Source organism: Momordica charantia (genome assembly GCF_013281855.1).
Source record: "Momordica charantia cultivar OHB3-1 chromosome 11 unlocalized genomic scaffold, Mcharantia_2.0 BLBB01000011.1, whole genome shotgun sequence".
Classification (NCBI taxonomy): domain Eukaryota; kingdom Viridiplantae; phylum Streptophyta; class Magnoliopsida; order Cucurbitales; family Cucurbitaceae; genus Momordica; species Momordica charantia.
Window position 1 is genome coordinate 3,989,858 of NW_028275159.1, and position 16,534 is coordinate 4,006,391.

The 16,534-nt window shown below is 35.7% G+C and overlaps 3 protein-coding genes across 11 annotated transcripts; 2 read left to right on the forward strand and 1 right to left on the reverse strand.

Moving 5' to 3' along the window:
• The first annotated feature begins 1,402 nt into the window (after positions 1-1,402).
• Positions 1,403-2,072, forward strand: LOC111010367 (flowering-promoting factor 1-like protein 1). Its single transcript, XM_022283744.2, has one exon. The coding sequence runs from the start codon at positions 1,537-1,539 to the stop codon at positions 1,885-1,887; it is 351 nt and encodes a 116-aa protein (XP_022139436.1). The 5' UTR covers positions 1,403-1,536; the 3' UTR covers positions 1,888-2,072.
• Positions 2,073-3,619: 1,547 nt separating this feature from the next.
• RPA2 (replicon protein A2) lies at positions 3,620-8,397 on the reverse strand. Its single transcript, XM_022289447.2, has 10 exons — positions 8,222-8,397; positions 7,717-7,827; positions 6,786-6,883; positions 6,654-6,695; positions 6,490-6,567; positions 5,183-5,261; positions 4,958-5,059; positions 4,786-4,865; positions 3,928-3,996; positions 3,620-3,821 (listed from the first exon to the last, which is right to left on the reverse strand). Exons 1-10 carry the CDS (start codon positions 8,294-8,296, stop codon positions 3,743-3,745), a joined length of 813 nt encoding a protein of 270 aa, XP_022145139.1. The 5' UTR covers positions 8,297-8,397; the 3' UTR covers positions 3,620-3,742.
• A 1,226-nt stretch (positions 8,398-9,623) lies between these two features.
• On the forward strand, positions 9,624-16,078 carry LOC111004793 (Translation elongation factor EF1A/initiation factor IF2gamma family protein). 9 transcript variants are annotated; one of them, XM_022275985.2, is made up of 13 exons: positions 9,624-9,732; positions 9,844-10,056; positions 10,169-10,272; positions 10,753-10,911; positions 11,212-11,436; positions 11,760-11,837; positions 13,040-13,551; positions 13,657-13,767; positions 13,836-14,323; positions 14,706-14,874; positions 15,163-15,402; positions 15,475-15,609; positions 15,703-16,078. In XM_022275985.2, the coding sequence occupies exons 3-13, from the start codon at positions 10,173-10,175 to the stop codon at positions 15,832-15,834; spliced, it is 2,349 nt and encodes a 782-aa protein (XP_022131677.1). In that variant the 5' UTR covers positions 9,624-9,732; positions 9,844-10,056; positions 10,169-10,172; the 3' UTR covers positions 15,835-16,078. The 9 variants fall into 9 exon arrangements, with proteins under 9 accessions (XP_022131677.1, XP_022131681.1, XP_022131690.1 ...); XM_022275989.2 differs by having other exon boundaries at positions 13,082-13,551; XM_022275998.2 differs by having other exon boundaries at positions 11,212-11,346.
• Positions 16,079-16,534: the final 456 nt, after the last annotated feature.

The window sequence follows — 16,534 nt, forward strand, 5'->3', positions numbered from 1 at the left end:
ATGGTCTAAATTATTTAAAAAAATCACACAAAACCCATAAGTTAAATACGGCGAGAAAAGTAATTGAATAATTTTTTTATTTTTTTAATGATGGGTTGGGGAGAAATGGATATGAATAGTGGATAATAAAGAAAGGAGAAAAAGGCATGGAATATAAAAAATGGGAACAAAATTATACAAAAAAAAAAAGAAGGGAAAAAAAAGTTTTAGAAGATTTGAAAATAGAGAAATCCAATGATGATTTGAAAGTCATTTTCAGTCACATAACCCACCAACAATCTTTGCAACCTTAGACTAACCCACTTCCCATCACTCCCACTCCCTTCACGTGGACAGCTCGTGACCTAAATTGGGGACCAAATTCCTTCTCTCTCTCCTCTCTCTCTCTAATCCTGTATATATATATATATATATATATATTATTCAATTTAAATCTTACCTCATCAAATATTCTACTAAAATATTTTTTTCCTTATTTTTTTAATATTGTGAAATCTATTTCTTTTATATATAATAAATTGGAAAGTTTGAACCTCCGATTTCAAGAGAATAAATAAATGTCAATTACGGTTGAGTTGTTGGCTTGAATTTACTTTCTATCTACTCTATAACTTTTGAAGATTTATAAGATATGATATTTAACTAATTAACGTAATAAATTCCTAGATATTAGATGAAAATTTTGGAAACTGAGGCTTCATTTAGTAATATAGTTGTTCTTAGAAATTATGCATATTTACTAATTTAGGTAAATTTTAAAAATTAGAAATCAAAAGTATAATTCCACGAAACCTACTTATAAAAAAAATAAGGTCTAAAATCCTTTTTTTTTAACTACATTAGAAATAAACAAATAAAACGGAGGTATCAAATTTCCGTAGTCTGAAAATCTAAATTTTTAAAACCAAGGCCAATAACACTAAAACATAACCTCGTCAAAACCAGATCTTTTGAAATATTAAAATATTATTTTTTGAAAAATAATCATTACCACTACAATTTAATATTACTTGATCAGACATTCAAAATTATTTTAACCGCCAATAGTGACAAGAGTCCTAGACATTGAATTGTTGTAGTATTTTATCGACCACGACAATTCAAACTTTGTGCTGATCATTGGTTCGTATAATGAAGTCACATGGTATTTATAGTTTAAATCACACGACACGACATCGATGTTGAGAAATAAAAAAAAAATCGTACACAAAAATAAGTTGGAAAAAAAAAACATAAAAATAAAATAAAATCGCATAATTAAGAAATGCAATTGGGGAATTGAAGGAGTTGGGCAGGCATCTAAATATACCTTACAATCCAAAGGAAGGGGTTGGGGTGGGGCCAAGAGTGGGCCCCACAATCCCCTCCCCAGGCCGGCCCTATATATAAAGCCCTCAAATCCCTCCAAAACCCAAAATCATCAAATCCAATTCCAAAATCAAATTTCGCTAAAAACTCCCCTTTACGGATTTCATTTCATTTCATAGCGCTCGATCGATCGATAACACCGATTATTCGGTATCAGAATTCATCAAAATGTCAGGCGTTTGGGTTTTCCGATCGAACGGAGTGATGTGCCTCGTCGACAACGCCGCCGAGTTCTCCTCCGAAGCCAACCACGGCGGCGGCGGCGGCGGCCGGAATAAGAAGGTCCTCGTTCACCTTCCCTCCGGCCAGCCGGTTTCCTCCTATGGCTTCCTCCAGAAGATTCTCGAAGGCTTGGGCTGGGAGCGATACTACGAAGGCGATCCCGATTTCTTCCAATTCCACAAGCGATCCTCCATTGATCTCATTTCTCTTCCTATGGACTTCTCCAAATTCAACTCCATTTACATGTACGATCTCGTCATCAAAAACCCTAACGTCTTCCACGTTCGAGAATCCTAATTTTCTTCTTCTCCTCCTCTTTTCTTCGTATATTTAATTCGATTTTCTCTGTGTGTGTGTAGTCCAATCAGTCGTAATGTAATCAATCTGTACGTACGTAGTAGAATAAGCGGAGTCAGTCGGGAATTTCTGTTCATAGGAATTATTGTTATTATATTAAATTTTATGTGATTTTTTGTGCATTATGATTTGGAAAATTTTATCTGACTTTGAGTTCTTTGTTTGGATGTGATTTATTGGTTTGACAAATGGAGTTTTCGGTTTCATTACGTGTACCGCGCATGCGTTTGCAGCGATTTTTTCACGGACAGGGATATTTCTGTTTATTTATTTCTTTTTATTTCTTTTTCTTTTCAAAATTAGAAAATATTCCACATTTTAGTTGCTTTTGTTTCCAAAATGGTTATGAATCATAGAAGTAGAACTGTCGTCCAATGATGTATCGGCAATAATTAAATTGACTTCTTTTATTATTTTGCCGTTTTTATAAAAAATCAACTTTGTATAAAATTTAAATTTTATCCAAAATGCAACACGGTAATGAATATATTTATCTTAAGAAAAAAAAAAGGATATGTTACGTTATTTATTAAAATATTAATTTAAAAAAATATCATTTTTGGTGAAGTTATTGTTAATTTTAGTGCAACTAGTAAAATTTACTACACCATAAATTTGCTTAATGACACTGGACCAAAAATAATAAAGAAGTTTTAGAAACATGTAACTGTCTATCTAGAATATGAAATTTAGACATATGAAGTTTCCTTCTAATATATTTTATAATCACTAATTTATCCGGTATATCCCTGCTTACACATAACAATATTTCAAATCTAATAATATTTTATTTATCTCTCTTAATTATCAAATATTTAATGATAGTATAATTAAATACAAGATAAGTCATGATCGGCCCTGTACAAACCAACTTTTTGTAGGATACGATGTGGAAAAGGAAGGGGGAGGGATGATGCTGAGCTGTGAGGTCCCGGGGGAGAGAAGGGGGGCATGGGGTTTCACGTGAGGGGCCAAGTGAGAGCTGCCACGCGGACGTGGGCCATAACTTTTGGAGGGAGGAAGCCAGGGAGCACGTGAAGGATATCAATTCATTTATTTATTTAATTATATTTAAAGGCCAAAAAGAAAAGGAAAGAACAACTTGATGTAAAAGGAGGTGGTCCTTTTCCAGTCCAACTTTCAATTTTCCAAATTCAGAATCAACACTACGACATCTTTTGGCTCAAAATTTTACTTTGGACTCCAAAAAAATATATATATATATATACAATTCGCGATAAAATTTTTTTAAAAAATATATATTGTTTTTCAAAAATAAATAAACTGACTTATTAAATATGAGAATCTATTTGTCCTAAAATTTAACTTTTGATTACACAACTAACGAAAACAGAAAAAGTCCTTCAACCCAAAAGCCAAAATGCATTCATAACGTAACTCTCTTCAAGGTGTATTTTTTTAAATTTCAAATGCATTTAAACATATGGTATTTTCAAAGTTTGTGTAAAAAATTTGAAGTCTCAAAATTTATACTTTGATGAAGGGATAACAATTCAAATTTCGATTAATCAAGACATAGGCATAGTTCAACGGTAAAAGTATTTATTTATTTTCTCCTTTTGACAAAACCGACCAGGAAAAGAATTAATTATCGCTTTCTACTTCACCCACAGAAATAGGTAATAAAATTTAGGAGATTAGACAATCAAGCTTAAAAATACATATACGTTGAACTTTTTGAGGTTGAAAGTCAGGCAGTAAATGGATCTATTTCAAAGCATATGGAGCATGGTAAAATTAAATAAAGAAAAGAAAGCCTATAGAATTGTCAATTCTATGCAGCAGACTTGAAATGAAACTCATCAATGGTGGAATATATCAAACCTTCATCTTCAAGAGACCTAATGGAGTCCCTGAAAAACAAAATTTAGCCCAAAATGGTACAAGTTAAATTACCATATTAACCACATAGGAAGCCGCGAAAGGGCAGTGGGGAGAGAGACTAGAGAGGGAGCGTACAGTATTTTCTCCAAAGGAATTTTCAGTTGTTGGGAAAGTTCATCTCTGTGTATCCCCTTTTCTTTTGCTCTGAAAAAAATAACAGTTTCAAAATATAAAATATAATAAATTTCATGGTCCAAACTAACAGCTCAGTCAAATCGGTCTATTTTTCCAATATAACACACCTACCAAAAGTGAAAGACCAACCTAGCTAAAACTCAATTGATTAAACCATATATCTCAACCAAAATGTTAGAAGTTCGAATCGTCACCCCCATAATATGGAACTAAAACAAAGTCAAGAATATATATATACACATACATACATATACGTACGTGTGTGTATATATATATATATATTTTTTTTTTAATAAGAAACATAGAGAATGCATCCCTATCAAAAGAGTGCAAAAGGGCAAAAACAACTACAGGTGGAGAGTAGGGAGAACCATCCCAAGGTAATATATTCTTTTTTCAAATACGCAAGTATTTGGACAAGTTAATATATACATCGAATCAAGATAACTACTTAATCTACGATTTAATATGTGAATGAAATTGAACCCAAAACCCTAAAGCCGTACCTTTTTAACTTGTCCCCTTGTCCCCTTGTCATTATACTAAGGCCAATAAGAAGTGACCTGTGACTAAAAGTCAACCACCGACCTCACGTCTTGTTTTCTATTCACGACAGTTTTAAAAGTACCACAATAGACTCACATCAGAACACTGAATTCAATTATTTACACCTAAAACCACCCTGTTTCCGGACCAAAGGCAGCTCAAGTCAATCTCATATACGATAATGCACAGTAACCAGCCAACAAATAAAACAATCCAAAACGGGAAAATAAAATATGGTCTGGGACAACTTACACGCTGGAGGGCAGCTGCAGATAATCAAGGACCAAATCATCAGGATTCTTTTTAACATCTACAGTGTGTTGCCCAGATGACTGCAGAAAGAAATTAGATATGAATTCCAATTATATAATCATCAAGAATATGTTATAGAAGCATAATTATAATCATGGTTTAAGACTCTTACTAGTTCTGAAGATGCTGTCTGGTATCCACTCGAGCCACTCTGCACCAGGGCGTTCACAGTTGAATCCGAGGATTGGGATTGTGTTGATGCAACTCCATTGAGCTTCAAGCAGTTTAAGCACAAATGAGTTGACAATTATGATATTGACGAATTACTAATTTCACTGATTAAATAAAAATACAAGTCAGAATCACGACCATCAACATCAGCTCCAGCAATCAGTACCTGCAACTTGGAATTCCGCAAGTAGTCATGTATGCATTCAATAAAGTGGAAGGTAATTTCATCACAATTTGTGACAGGCCTGGAAAAACATAACCCAAGTTCATGATCCCGTTAGTCAGTCAAATATACCACAGCAACGAAAAATTGGAATTAGATGGTTCCCGCTATCCCAATAATTACTTGATGTTGATCACTACCTGCATGCAATAACTGTCTAGGGACCAAGCTTGGAGAAAAGAATCAAATTCATAGAATAGTAGATTCAAGCAAAACCTTTAGGCAATCACAAGAAGAAACTACGTGGCACATACAAGATAATTGCAATGAGTCCAAAGATTGCAACAACTTGCATTTCTAATAATTGCCGAAGTCCAAAATTAGGCATGTCTTTCTTTGTACTATCCTTTCCCAATCACAAGAAATCAATTACTGTAAATCTGAAGGAAGAAAAGAACATCTCTTAACATAAACACCAGTGAAAATTTGCAAAATTCCATACCCAATTGGTATCATTTAAATATTATGAAGGTTATATACTCCCGGAACTTATTCGATTAATTAGCCACTAATACTTTAGTTAAAGTCCGAGTATTAATAAAAATTGACTTGAAGACATAGATGCCACTACCTATGTCTCACATCTAACAAATGTCACATCTCATGAAAGAAGGCAACGTGAGATGCTAATGCCATTTTAAAGAAATCTTAAATCCATAAAATGAAGGTTTGAGAATTCCAAAATTAACTCTCAGAGCACCTAACAGTCCTCTTCTACTTGCACATCCCCAAAAATGTTCTAACAACCTTAGAACTGAAGGTAACTATTTTTTATATAATCACTTGGAAAATAAGCTCTGTTACTCAGACATGTGGACTTTGAAATTTGCAAGCACTATTATTAGAAACGGATAAAATGCCACCTTCAGTTGTTTGTAAAATGTGAATAAAACTTGCCTACTGGCGCCGGCACTACCAATTTCAGTTTTAGGCTCTAAGTTCCTTCGCACCAATAACAAGTTCTTTCTCTCCATAACAATCAAACAGAAAGACAAATGAATTAGAATGAAAGACCGGCCATCCTACATAGCAATCCGTACATTATATTTTCTGCTCATTATAACTATGGATTAGACCATATATAGCATTTTCCCCTAAAGGTGCTTAGCATTTTCCCCAAAATCCTCGAGTTTCAAACTTTCAACATGCAATAGAATCGCCGCAGGATGACAGCCTTGTATGTCAAACATTTAACTTCAAAAGAGTATCCAAACAACGAAAATAGATTGAACAGAAATAAAATATCATACCTTACGGAAAATGCGAATATTTGCATGTTGCCTTGAAATATTTTCAAATGCCCATTCACCCGTATGTACATTCCGTCTCTATGTCATAGAAAATCAAAGCGAGTGTCATAAAGACCACTAAAGTACTTGTCATCATAAGAGAGTTAAATAGCACGAGAACTTACTGTATGTCATCCATTTGCTTAGTATCAAATGTATCGTTTACCCTGAATAAATTTCAACACACGTTGCTTAGTAAATGGAGCAGATACTCGACGATATTGAAGATCTAGTTGAAGGGTTTAGGAAGAGTATACCATCTTTTGCAGCCAATTCTTCCTGTTCCATCATCTACAACGAATGTGATGTCAGTATTCCTTTCAGCTTTTTCAGAGACCTTCCCAACGATTGTAACCTTTTTTTCCCCAATAATTATTATATAAGTATTTAAAATAAAGAGAGTTTAAAAGTATACAGGAGACATCCTCAAGCTAAAAACGTAAAAATCAGACGAATTTGGGAGATACAGAGAATTTACTTCATAGTCTATATGTAAGGCAAATCAGAGGAAAAAGTCGGAGAATCTGTAGAAACATAAAAACTATAGACAACGAGAAATTCACACACATATACAAACGCATGATCGAATCACAAGGAATATGTTCATTTGCAAGTTTTTTTTTTAATTTTAAGAAGAAGAAGAAGAAATGAAAATTTACATGTTACTTGTACATTAACATGTACGTTTGAAAAATACATTTGAATATTTTACAATTAAAATGCTTCAGATTAATAACATATATGATGTAAAAAGTAAAATGTACAACATCCCTTTGCATCGAAATATTCAACACTCAGCTAACATAGTGTACATGCTACATTGGATTAAAAGCTAGAGGACCCCAAAAACGATTAAACAAACCCCAGAATTTGGGAGCAGGCAGGTAAATCGTATTTCCTAGTAGTTTTAGTCTAGAGGAAAGATAAAGCCTCTCCATGGTTGGAAAGAGAGCCAAAATCAACAACAAATCACAACAAAGAGACGTTCCTTCGTTTATCACCAATCGTTGGAGACAGGAAGACAATCAATGACTAATGTGAATAGCACAAAAGAACAAGGAAGCGTTACTACATTGTCAGATAAAATTAACATACTGCATTTTCTTGTCGTGTGAACTGTCTGCTACATTTATTAACGTGCATAGCGACAATAGTTTTAAAACTGAAAGAGAGGGCAAGGAAATATACATTTGTAATGTCAACGCCATTGATTACAAAGTTGGCTTTCTCTTCGCCGGAATGGAAAGCTTCGCTTATCTGTTTTACAGTTACTGGAACTAAACCCGGCGATTCTCGACTCTGCACGGAAGAGTTCAAGAGGGTAATACAAAATGCAATCTGTCCGGATTGTTAAGAAATTATTAAATCAAGCAATCACCAATCGCCATCTTATTCACAGTTTCCTCTCATGCTTTATCCAGTGTACAAATTCGATAAACGGAATTTCGTCTACAACCGAGGATGACGGAACTGGATTTGATCCCCGTTATGAACACGCCTACTTATACTTCGATAATTTCTTCGTCTAAAAATGAAAACCGAGTTAGACTCGCCCTTTCAATTTCGCCGGATTCTATGCATCCATCAGCTTGAAGAGTATCGATTCCTTTTGAGGCTGTTCTAACATCTAACATTTATTTCCGAAATTCTCATTCAACCAAACAGAAATTAAGAAGTTAAATCGGCGACTAACCTTCGCCGAAGTGGAGTCGGGGACCTGGGAGGACGTAAATCCACTGCCGGAATCAAACTGGCTGCTGGAGAACATTCTCGAGAATCCTGTGAGGAAGAACTCGATCAACAATCAACAACGGAGACGCTGAACGAATTGCGATGAAAATACGAAGTTACGATTTGTGAAGTATAAGCTTTCTGTTTCCCGCCATTGATGCTCATGTTTCCCGCCCGATCTCGTGAGCGGCCAGGTCGGTCGAGGAGTTACTAAGCCCACGAAGCCCAATCTCTGGGCCATTACTGTCCATGCAGATAAAATGGGCTGGGCCCATCTCCATGGGCCGCATGGAAGTGATAATTATAATAATGCAAAATTTGTCCTTTTATTCTATCTATTTATGTTAGTGTCCTGTAATATTTATCTATTTCGATTTTAACCCCTTCAGTGTAATTTGTTCACTTTTTTTTTTTTTTTTACATAAAGGCGTAAAACTAAACATGAGCATTCAAAAAATTAGTAAAAATTATAATCATGCAAAGTTGAATTTTGTATGTGAAATAATAATCATGGGATACAAGTTTAAAATATGTTTTATGATCTGCCTCTATTTTTTTCCTTGTAGAATGAGTTTAATGTTATCTGTGCGTGTTTTTTTTTTTCTACCATTAGGTATATTGCAAGGAAAAAAAATCACATTTTGAGTTAAAGGCACGAAAAAAACAACATATAGATGTAAAAAAAATATTGTAGGAATTCAAACAAAAAGACAACAATATAACTAAAACATGAAAACATAAAAAACACAACATACATTGTAACCAATAAATAAATAAGACTCATTATTTACTCAATTAATGGCTAAGATCTAGAACAAAAGTTATGCAATAGTAGCACAAACGTACACTCTAGAATAATATATAAAATAATCAAAGTTGAACGAGAGACATCCTTACTAATGGAATTACGAAGTCAAAGTGAGCATAGCTCAACAGTAAGTCAAAGTGAGATTATGAATTTTCTTAAATAATAATGTTTTTAGTATTTTATTGTTTAAATTTTTTGTTTTACAATAAGTAAGATAAATAAGAACGTAATCATTTTTCAGGACAAGGGTGGAAATTTCCACTCAACTTTGAAAACAAAGGAAAAATACAGCTGATAATCTATCGTAATTCTTAAAAATATATTTAATTTGTATAAACGTAATTCCAAATAGAATTTATTTAAAAAAACATAATTACAAAAGTTTACTTTGACCTAATTGACTTGAACAGGCGATTCGGGATTTAAAATGGGTTGGGCCTACGGCCCGAACCGAGGTAGGCCCATCAACATCTCCCACACGGGCCTCGACCCGCTAACTAAGCGGACTCCCGGGGCATACCTTTACCTATAAATACTATTGCCTCATTTCGGATCCGGTATCTGGGGAAGAAAGCAGAAGAAGAGGAGCCTCTGAACTACGAATTTGAAGCTCGAGCTCATACCGTACCGGTTCATGAAGATTCTCTGATTGCTTGTCGTCCCCGGTAAACCCTAACCCATGGGGCGTTACCTTTTTTTCTGATTGTTTCCCGAGAATGACGGGGAGAGAAACACGCGATTCCTTTTTTTCTGATTCTGGTTTCTGCTGATTTCAGTTGACGGTTACGCGGCGCGGCTTCGTCCAGGCGAATAATGGAGGAATATATGTGCAGTTCATAATCAGTGCATGTACTTCTGGGTTTTTCATATGTTCGGTTGCTTGCTTGAAGTTGCGAAGGTGGTGATAATTATCTAATTCGCCCGCTGGAGAAGATTTTTACACGATGAAGTAGTTAAATTGTCAATTTAGAACGTATCGCATGATAAAGGTAGCTCAGTTTTCATGATATGTTGGAATTTCTGGAATGGGATCAATAGAAGAACATATATTTTCCATTTTCTCCGAGATTCTGACCTGTATATCTCTTCCTTTATTGGTAGAACAATGCCTCGTAAGGTGAGCCACGGTCTTGATTACGACGAAGATTACGACGACTATGAGGATTATGATTATTACGACAACGATTTTGAAGTAGAAGAAAAAGGCAAGAAACATCTCTCTAACAACTTTTAATTTCGGCGTCTTCATAACTCCGGGAACTTTACCTTGAATTTAGCAAATTTAAGTAATAAACTAGACTCAATGAGTCGTGGAGCATTACGATCACGTAAGTAATTAAATGACGATTCGACAGATGATTGGCGGGCACTAATTTTGCTATGAACTGTAGTTTAACTCTTACCCTAATATTGGTTCTTATACTTTCCCATAAAATTGACCTTAATCAATATTTTTTTTGAAAGGAAACGATTTCATTGATATAATGAAATGGGAAAATTGACCTTAATTAAATCAACATACTCATCAATAAGTTTGGAGTAGACTATTCTTGGTCCTATTATGAGCAGTCAGTCAGTTCGCGATGTTATGGTGATACTTTGTTGCTGTAATTCGCGATGTTATGGTGATACTTTGTTGCTGTCTCTGTCATACCAAACGGTTTGGCTTTTATTTACCGTAACAGGCAAAACACATGAGACTAAGGAAGAAACTAAGGGGCATAAGCTTTGGCGATGTCCAATTTGTACTTACGACAATGAAGACAGTTTTTCTGCATGTGATATATGTGGGGTTCTGCGCATCCCTTTGGTCAACAACAGCAATACTCGCGATGATAGAACAGGTACTTAAATCAAGTGCTGTATAAAGTATAAACAGACTTCACTGCCCTTGTTATGGCGTTTTATGCGACTATTTTGCATGTGGCATTTTATTTTCATCTGCTCTCTTTTCTTTATATTCAATATTCCATTTTTCAGAAGGTTTATGGTTGATTTAGTATTTTAGTTGCATTAGGTAACAGAATCGGCACTTGACTTAATTATGCTTCGAGGAAGCTCCAAACGAGGCTTAGTGTCTTTTTTTGTTTAAACTTCCCTTGATAGTTGGTTCCCCTTTCATAGATTAGATCTCTTTCATGCAGTTGAGAACATTTGCAAAGACTCCGGAGTATCTATAATGGCCAAGTCTCTATTTGCATCATCAATGCCGAAACAGATACCTAAAAGTGCTGTAAAATTTCAAGAGCAGAATGAGGAATTTGTGGAGGAAAGGGAAGGTAACATCCACAAGATTGGGAATATCCGGGGCCATTTGCATGAATTCCATAAGGCTTTTAGTACCCGTAGTCAGTTCCGTACTAATATAGGTTTGCACTTTGCTCATTGATTCTCAGTAAGACGTGGATCCACAGAATTAGAGCAAGTCCTCTTGTGGTCTGCTTCCTCAATACCTAAAGCTAGACTGAAGTTGCTTAAAGTATCTTATTTTAAACAATAATGAAATCTAAAAAGATACCTTTTGCTTTCCTGAAGACATCCAATGAATGAATGCAACATATTTTTTGACCTACAAGTAATCACTAAAAGATATCTTCAAGTAATTACTCAGAGATATCTTTTCTTTGTTAGACAACATCTTCAGTTAATGATTCCATTAGATTTCTAACCTCACTCATGTGGAATGATACAGTCCCTTTCAAGTTTGATATTCCATCCCCAGATGATGTGGTTTCTAATGGAATGCGTTCCTCCAAAGTTGGTTTAAAAGGTACATGTTTTGGTGGCTGCAGATTTCGTTGTTTATTTAGTATCAGTTGAGAAGCAAAATAAAAAATTTGCTACCGAACCTCGAGAAAGCAACAAATCTATGGACGTACATTTAGACGATTTGATGTTTGTGCATCTGTGCTGTTCTTTTTGATGCTGAAGCATTTGGTTGGTATAGACTGAAGAAAATGAAGGGTCGCTAGCATCTATTGGTTTCAAGGTTCAAGTTAATTGCTTTAAGCATCTTTAGTGTCAACTAAAAACATTTTTCAAAGAAGTGTTTGTTAGTTTAGGACCCCTGCCCATACTTTTGGGGGTGGGGGTTACCTGCCTATATTTCAAAAGGTTGTTATATTATTGCATATTTGTTCCGCATTTCCTTCGTATTCGTAGAAGGTTGGTTGTCATCGTAGTATATAATAAATTCAAATACTATGTTCAAAACATCTGGTGCTTTATTGTGAGGCTAGTTGTAAGGTCTTTTTCCTGTAGTCTTCTTGAATGACAAGATCAGATAGTTTGAAGCCATGATGTTACTAGCTTGTTTTTTTTGTTTTTTTTTTTGTCATTATCTTATGTCAGATATAATGCCCTCTATCCTTTATTATCTCAAGTATGCAGTCTCCTAAGCAATTCTTATATAGTTCTATTAGAGGATCAATTACTCTCTCTCGCTTTTCAATTTGGTTCTGTGCTAAAATCTTTTTGGATTATTTTGTTTTCAAGTTAAAGTTGGGGTCATTCATATCCAAGTTTCTAGACTTAATGATAGGTCTGGATTAACTATCATGTAACTTATTTTGAAGATGATGGACCTAAAGTATAATTTTTGGAAAATAAAAGCTCATAAACATATGTTGACATTTTGTCATCTCCATTACTTGATTGTCGCAATATATTGATAACCAGATATCTATTGTACCACAACATTTTGACATCTTTGGTTATTAATTTGATATTAGGATTACCTTGATCAATTAATGCTAAAATCAGGCTTCAAACTTTTCGTCTAGTGCGTGGTCTTGACTTTCAGCTTGAACTCAATTTCATTTAGAAGGATGTATTTCCCCTACCTACTTTTCAATTTCATTGTAATTGTTGGTTATTTGGTCTTTCTGAGTCTAAATTAATTAATATGTATTTTTGTTCCTAATATTGCCATCTGATTAAAGTCCGTCTTTTTATTGATTCTCCATTTTCAAGCGGTCAGCCATACAGAGTTCAACTCTTCAGTATTTTCTTCAGGCATAACTAAGGAAGGTGCAAATAATGCAACATTGACTTCAAAAAGTGCATCATCTGCTATATTGCCAAAGGGCAAATTAGACAGTCTAGGAGATAGTAAATCAAGTACCAAAAGTTCAAACAGCTCGGGCTCCTCAATTGGAAAAAGTACAGCGGTCGTTGAAGAGCGTAGTACATCAATTAGTGCAACTATGAACTTACAATCACATGATAACAGGTCATCAAGCACTTCCACATCAAAGTCTGCAGGCAAATTTGGCCGCACGGATGAGAGCAGTAACTCTTCTGTGGAGCGGGAAAAGCCCCAAAATCTTGCCAGTGGTTTGAACAACATGGTTCTAAATGTCAAATCTGCCTATGCAAATTATATTAATGGGCTAGGAAAAACGTCAAATGTGCAGTATAAACATGATAAATGGATGCTGCCTGATCAAGCTGCCGATAATTTGACTCAGCTGAATCTTGCTATAGTAAGTCCACCAATAACGGCTTATGAGTTATTTCGAGGCGTCTTTTTTTTACTCCTTACATCAATCTGTATCATGGCATATAAATTTTTATTCAACATTTTGTAGGTCGGTCATGTTGATTCTGGAAAGTCAACTCTTTCTGGAAGACTTTTGCACCTATTGGGACGTGTATCCCAAAAAGAAATGCACAAATATGAAAAAGAAGCAAAGTCCCAGGTAAAAATTTTTATTGTTTTTTTCATTCATCTAGGACTTGTTAACTGATGATTGGTATTTTTCCTCAGGGCAAGGGTTCCTTTGCTTATGCCTGGGCACTGGATGAGAGTGCAGAGGAAAGGGAGAGAGGAATAACTATGACTGTTGGTGTTGCTTATTTTGATTCCAAAAGGTATCATGTTGTTGTGCTTGATTCTCCAGGCCATAAAGATTTTGTTCCAAACTTGATATCTGGGGCAACACAAGCCGATGCTGCGATTCTTGTTATAGATGCCTCTGTTGGTGCATTTGAAGCCGGTTTGGACAGTTCAAAGGGGCAAACAAGAGAACACGTGCAATTGATCAGAAGCTTTGGTGTTGATCAGATTATTGTTGCAGTTAACAAACTGGATGTGGTGAAGTATTCCAAAGATCGCTATGACTTTATTAAGTTGCAACTTGGAACATTTTTTCGTTCTTGTGGTTATAAAGATTCATCATTGACTTGGATTCCATTGAGTGCCATGGCAAATCAAAATCTGGTGACTGCCCCTTCTGATGCTCAATTTTTGTCCTGGTGAGCGTTGCATGCATTCCTTTCTTCAACCAATTAAAGCAAAGCTTCCATAGTTAATGACAAGTTTGATTGAGTAATGGAGTCTAGTCTTCTGCTCTGTGTCTTTTCTTAAGGATGTCTCTTCCATTTCCTTTTGGTGTAAACAAATTGGGGAGCATTTTCTTACTGCCTTTGGTCTGCGCTCAGGTGGAAGGTTATTCTTCTCCTGTAGCAATTTTTGTAGTGGGCTCATACAAAAAGGAGCATCCTTGTGGTTTCAGAAGAAAAGAAATACTACAGAAAATAAATTTGATAATGTTGAGAAAGTAGCTAAGAAAGGAGCACCCCTACTTTCCCAGAAAGTCTTATGCTATTGATCTCACAAACGGTAATCTGTATGCAGGTATCGTGGACCTAATCTGTTGGAGGCAATTGATTCCCTTCAACCACCCACCAGAGATTTCTCAAAGCCACTGCTTATGCCGGTATGCGACGTTATTAAATCACTTTCTCTAGGACAAGTGTCTGCCTGTGGTAAACTGGAAGCTGGAGCTCTCCAGTCTGGATCCAAGGTACGTGCTGCCTGTAAGCTGACTCAGCTGACTTTATCGAGTGTAGATTTATGTTTCGCAGATGAGCATACCCAATTGAATATTTAATTTTTGCATTTGTTACTTACAGGGTCATTTAAAGTCGGCTACATACATGAAGTCACATCATCATAGAACTTACCTCGATGTATTTTCATTTGTGTCATTAACATGATAGTTATTCCATGAAACATTTTTCCGACATTTAAGGTTAAAATATGATGTTTTGAAACTTAGGAACAATGTGAACTTTTTTAACTTGCCAACTAGGTTCTAGTCATGCCATCTGGAGATAAAGGCACTGTGCGCACTTTAGAACGCAATTCTCAGGCGTGCAAGATTGCTAGAGCAGGAGACAATGTGACCGTTACTCTACAAGGAGTCGAAGCAAGTAGCGTGATGGCTGGGGGAGTTCTATGCCATCCTGATTTTCCTGTTGCTGTTGCAAAACATTTGGAATTGAAAATTCTCACCTTGGAATTTGCTACGCCGATATTGATAGGATCTCAGGTACATATTCTGCATGCCTCTATTGATTCCTTTTCATTATTGAGTATTGATCCGGGTTCTTAAAATGACCAGTTGGAAGTTCATGTACACCACGCGAAGGAGGCTGCTAGAGTTGCAAGGATAGTGTCGTTGATTGATTCAAAGACGGGAAAGGTCGCAAAGAAGGCGCCGCGTTGCCTCAGTGCTAAACAAAGTGCAGTGATTGAGGTGAACCAAAGCTACAACTCTCTGTTTCAATCATAATTTGCACTTTGCAGGCCACTTGCAGCATCACCACCTCTTCTTTCTCTTTGCTCTCAGGTTGTTTTGCCAAGTCCAGTTTGTGTGGAAGCATTCTCGACTAGTCGGGCTCTCGGGAGGGTGTTTCTGAGAGCGTTGGGCAGAACCATAGCGGTCGGCATTGTGACCCAACTAATTGGAGATCCTGAGTAATGGATCTACACAACATATCTTGTATTTGAGGTAAACTTTTTGGCATAATTTTGGATAAATTTATGGCTTCTTCTTTTAGTATTATTTGTAGCTGAGTAGCTACAATGCAGAAAATGGGTCACATATGAGTATGGAGAAATTAGAGTTCTGACGAAGTACATGTAATTTGTAAGGGAAACTATGGGTGTTTGTATATCAATTTTACATGTTAGTTGTAGTCCATAAAACTGCGAGTTTTGGATGACCTCTAGACGTAGCGCTTTTAGTGAAGCAAATTTTCAATAAAAACGTTTAATGTAACCAAACACAATAAAAGAATTTGCGAGGTAACATTTACATTGGATTGCATTTCAGCCCTTGGCCTCGACGACTACATTGCATGATAAACCAAAAAGATTTAATCTTGTGAAACTGTAGTGCAATCGAAACTTTCGGTTGGATGCGAGTTTGGCTGTCTTGTTATCTCGTGTGAGAGTTGGATGAAAGAAAGACTATGGGAGGCCCGAGGGCTGAAATGCAATAGGGTCATGGCCATTCTAACTTTTCTTTCCAACATGTTTACTTCGGTTGGTTACTATTTTTGTATCATGTTAAACTTATAGATTAAACCAAATCGAATCAAGCAATTTTCAAAATGAGTTTTTTCTTGCTTCCACCATGCTAAAATTATTATGAAAAGAAGCAATTTTAGTTGATCATG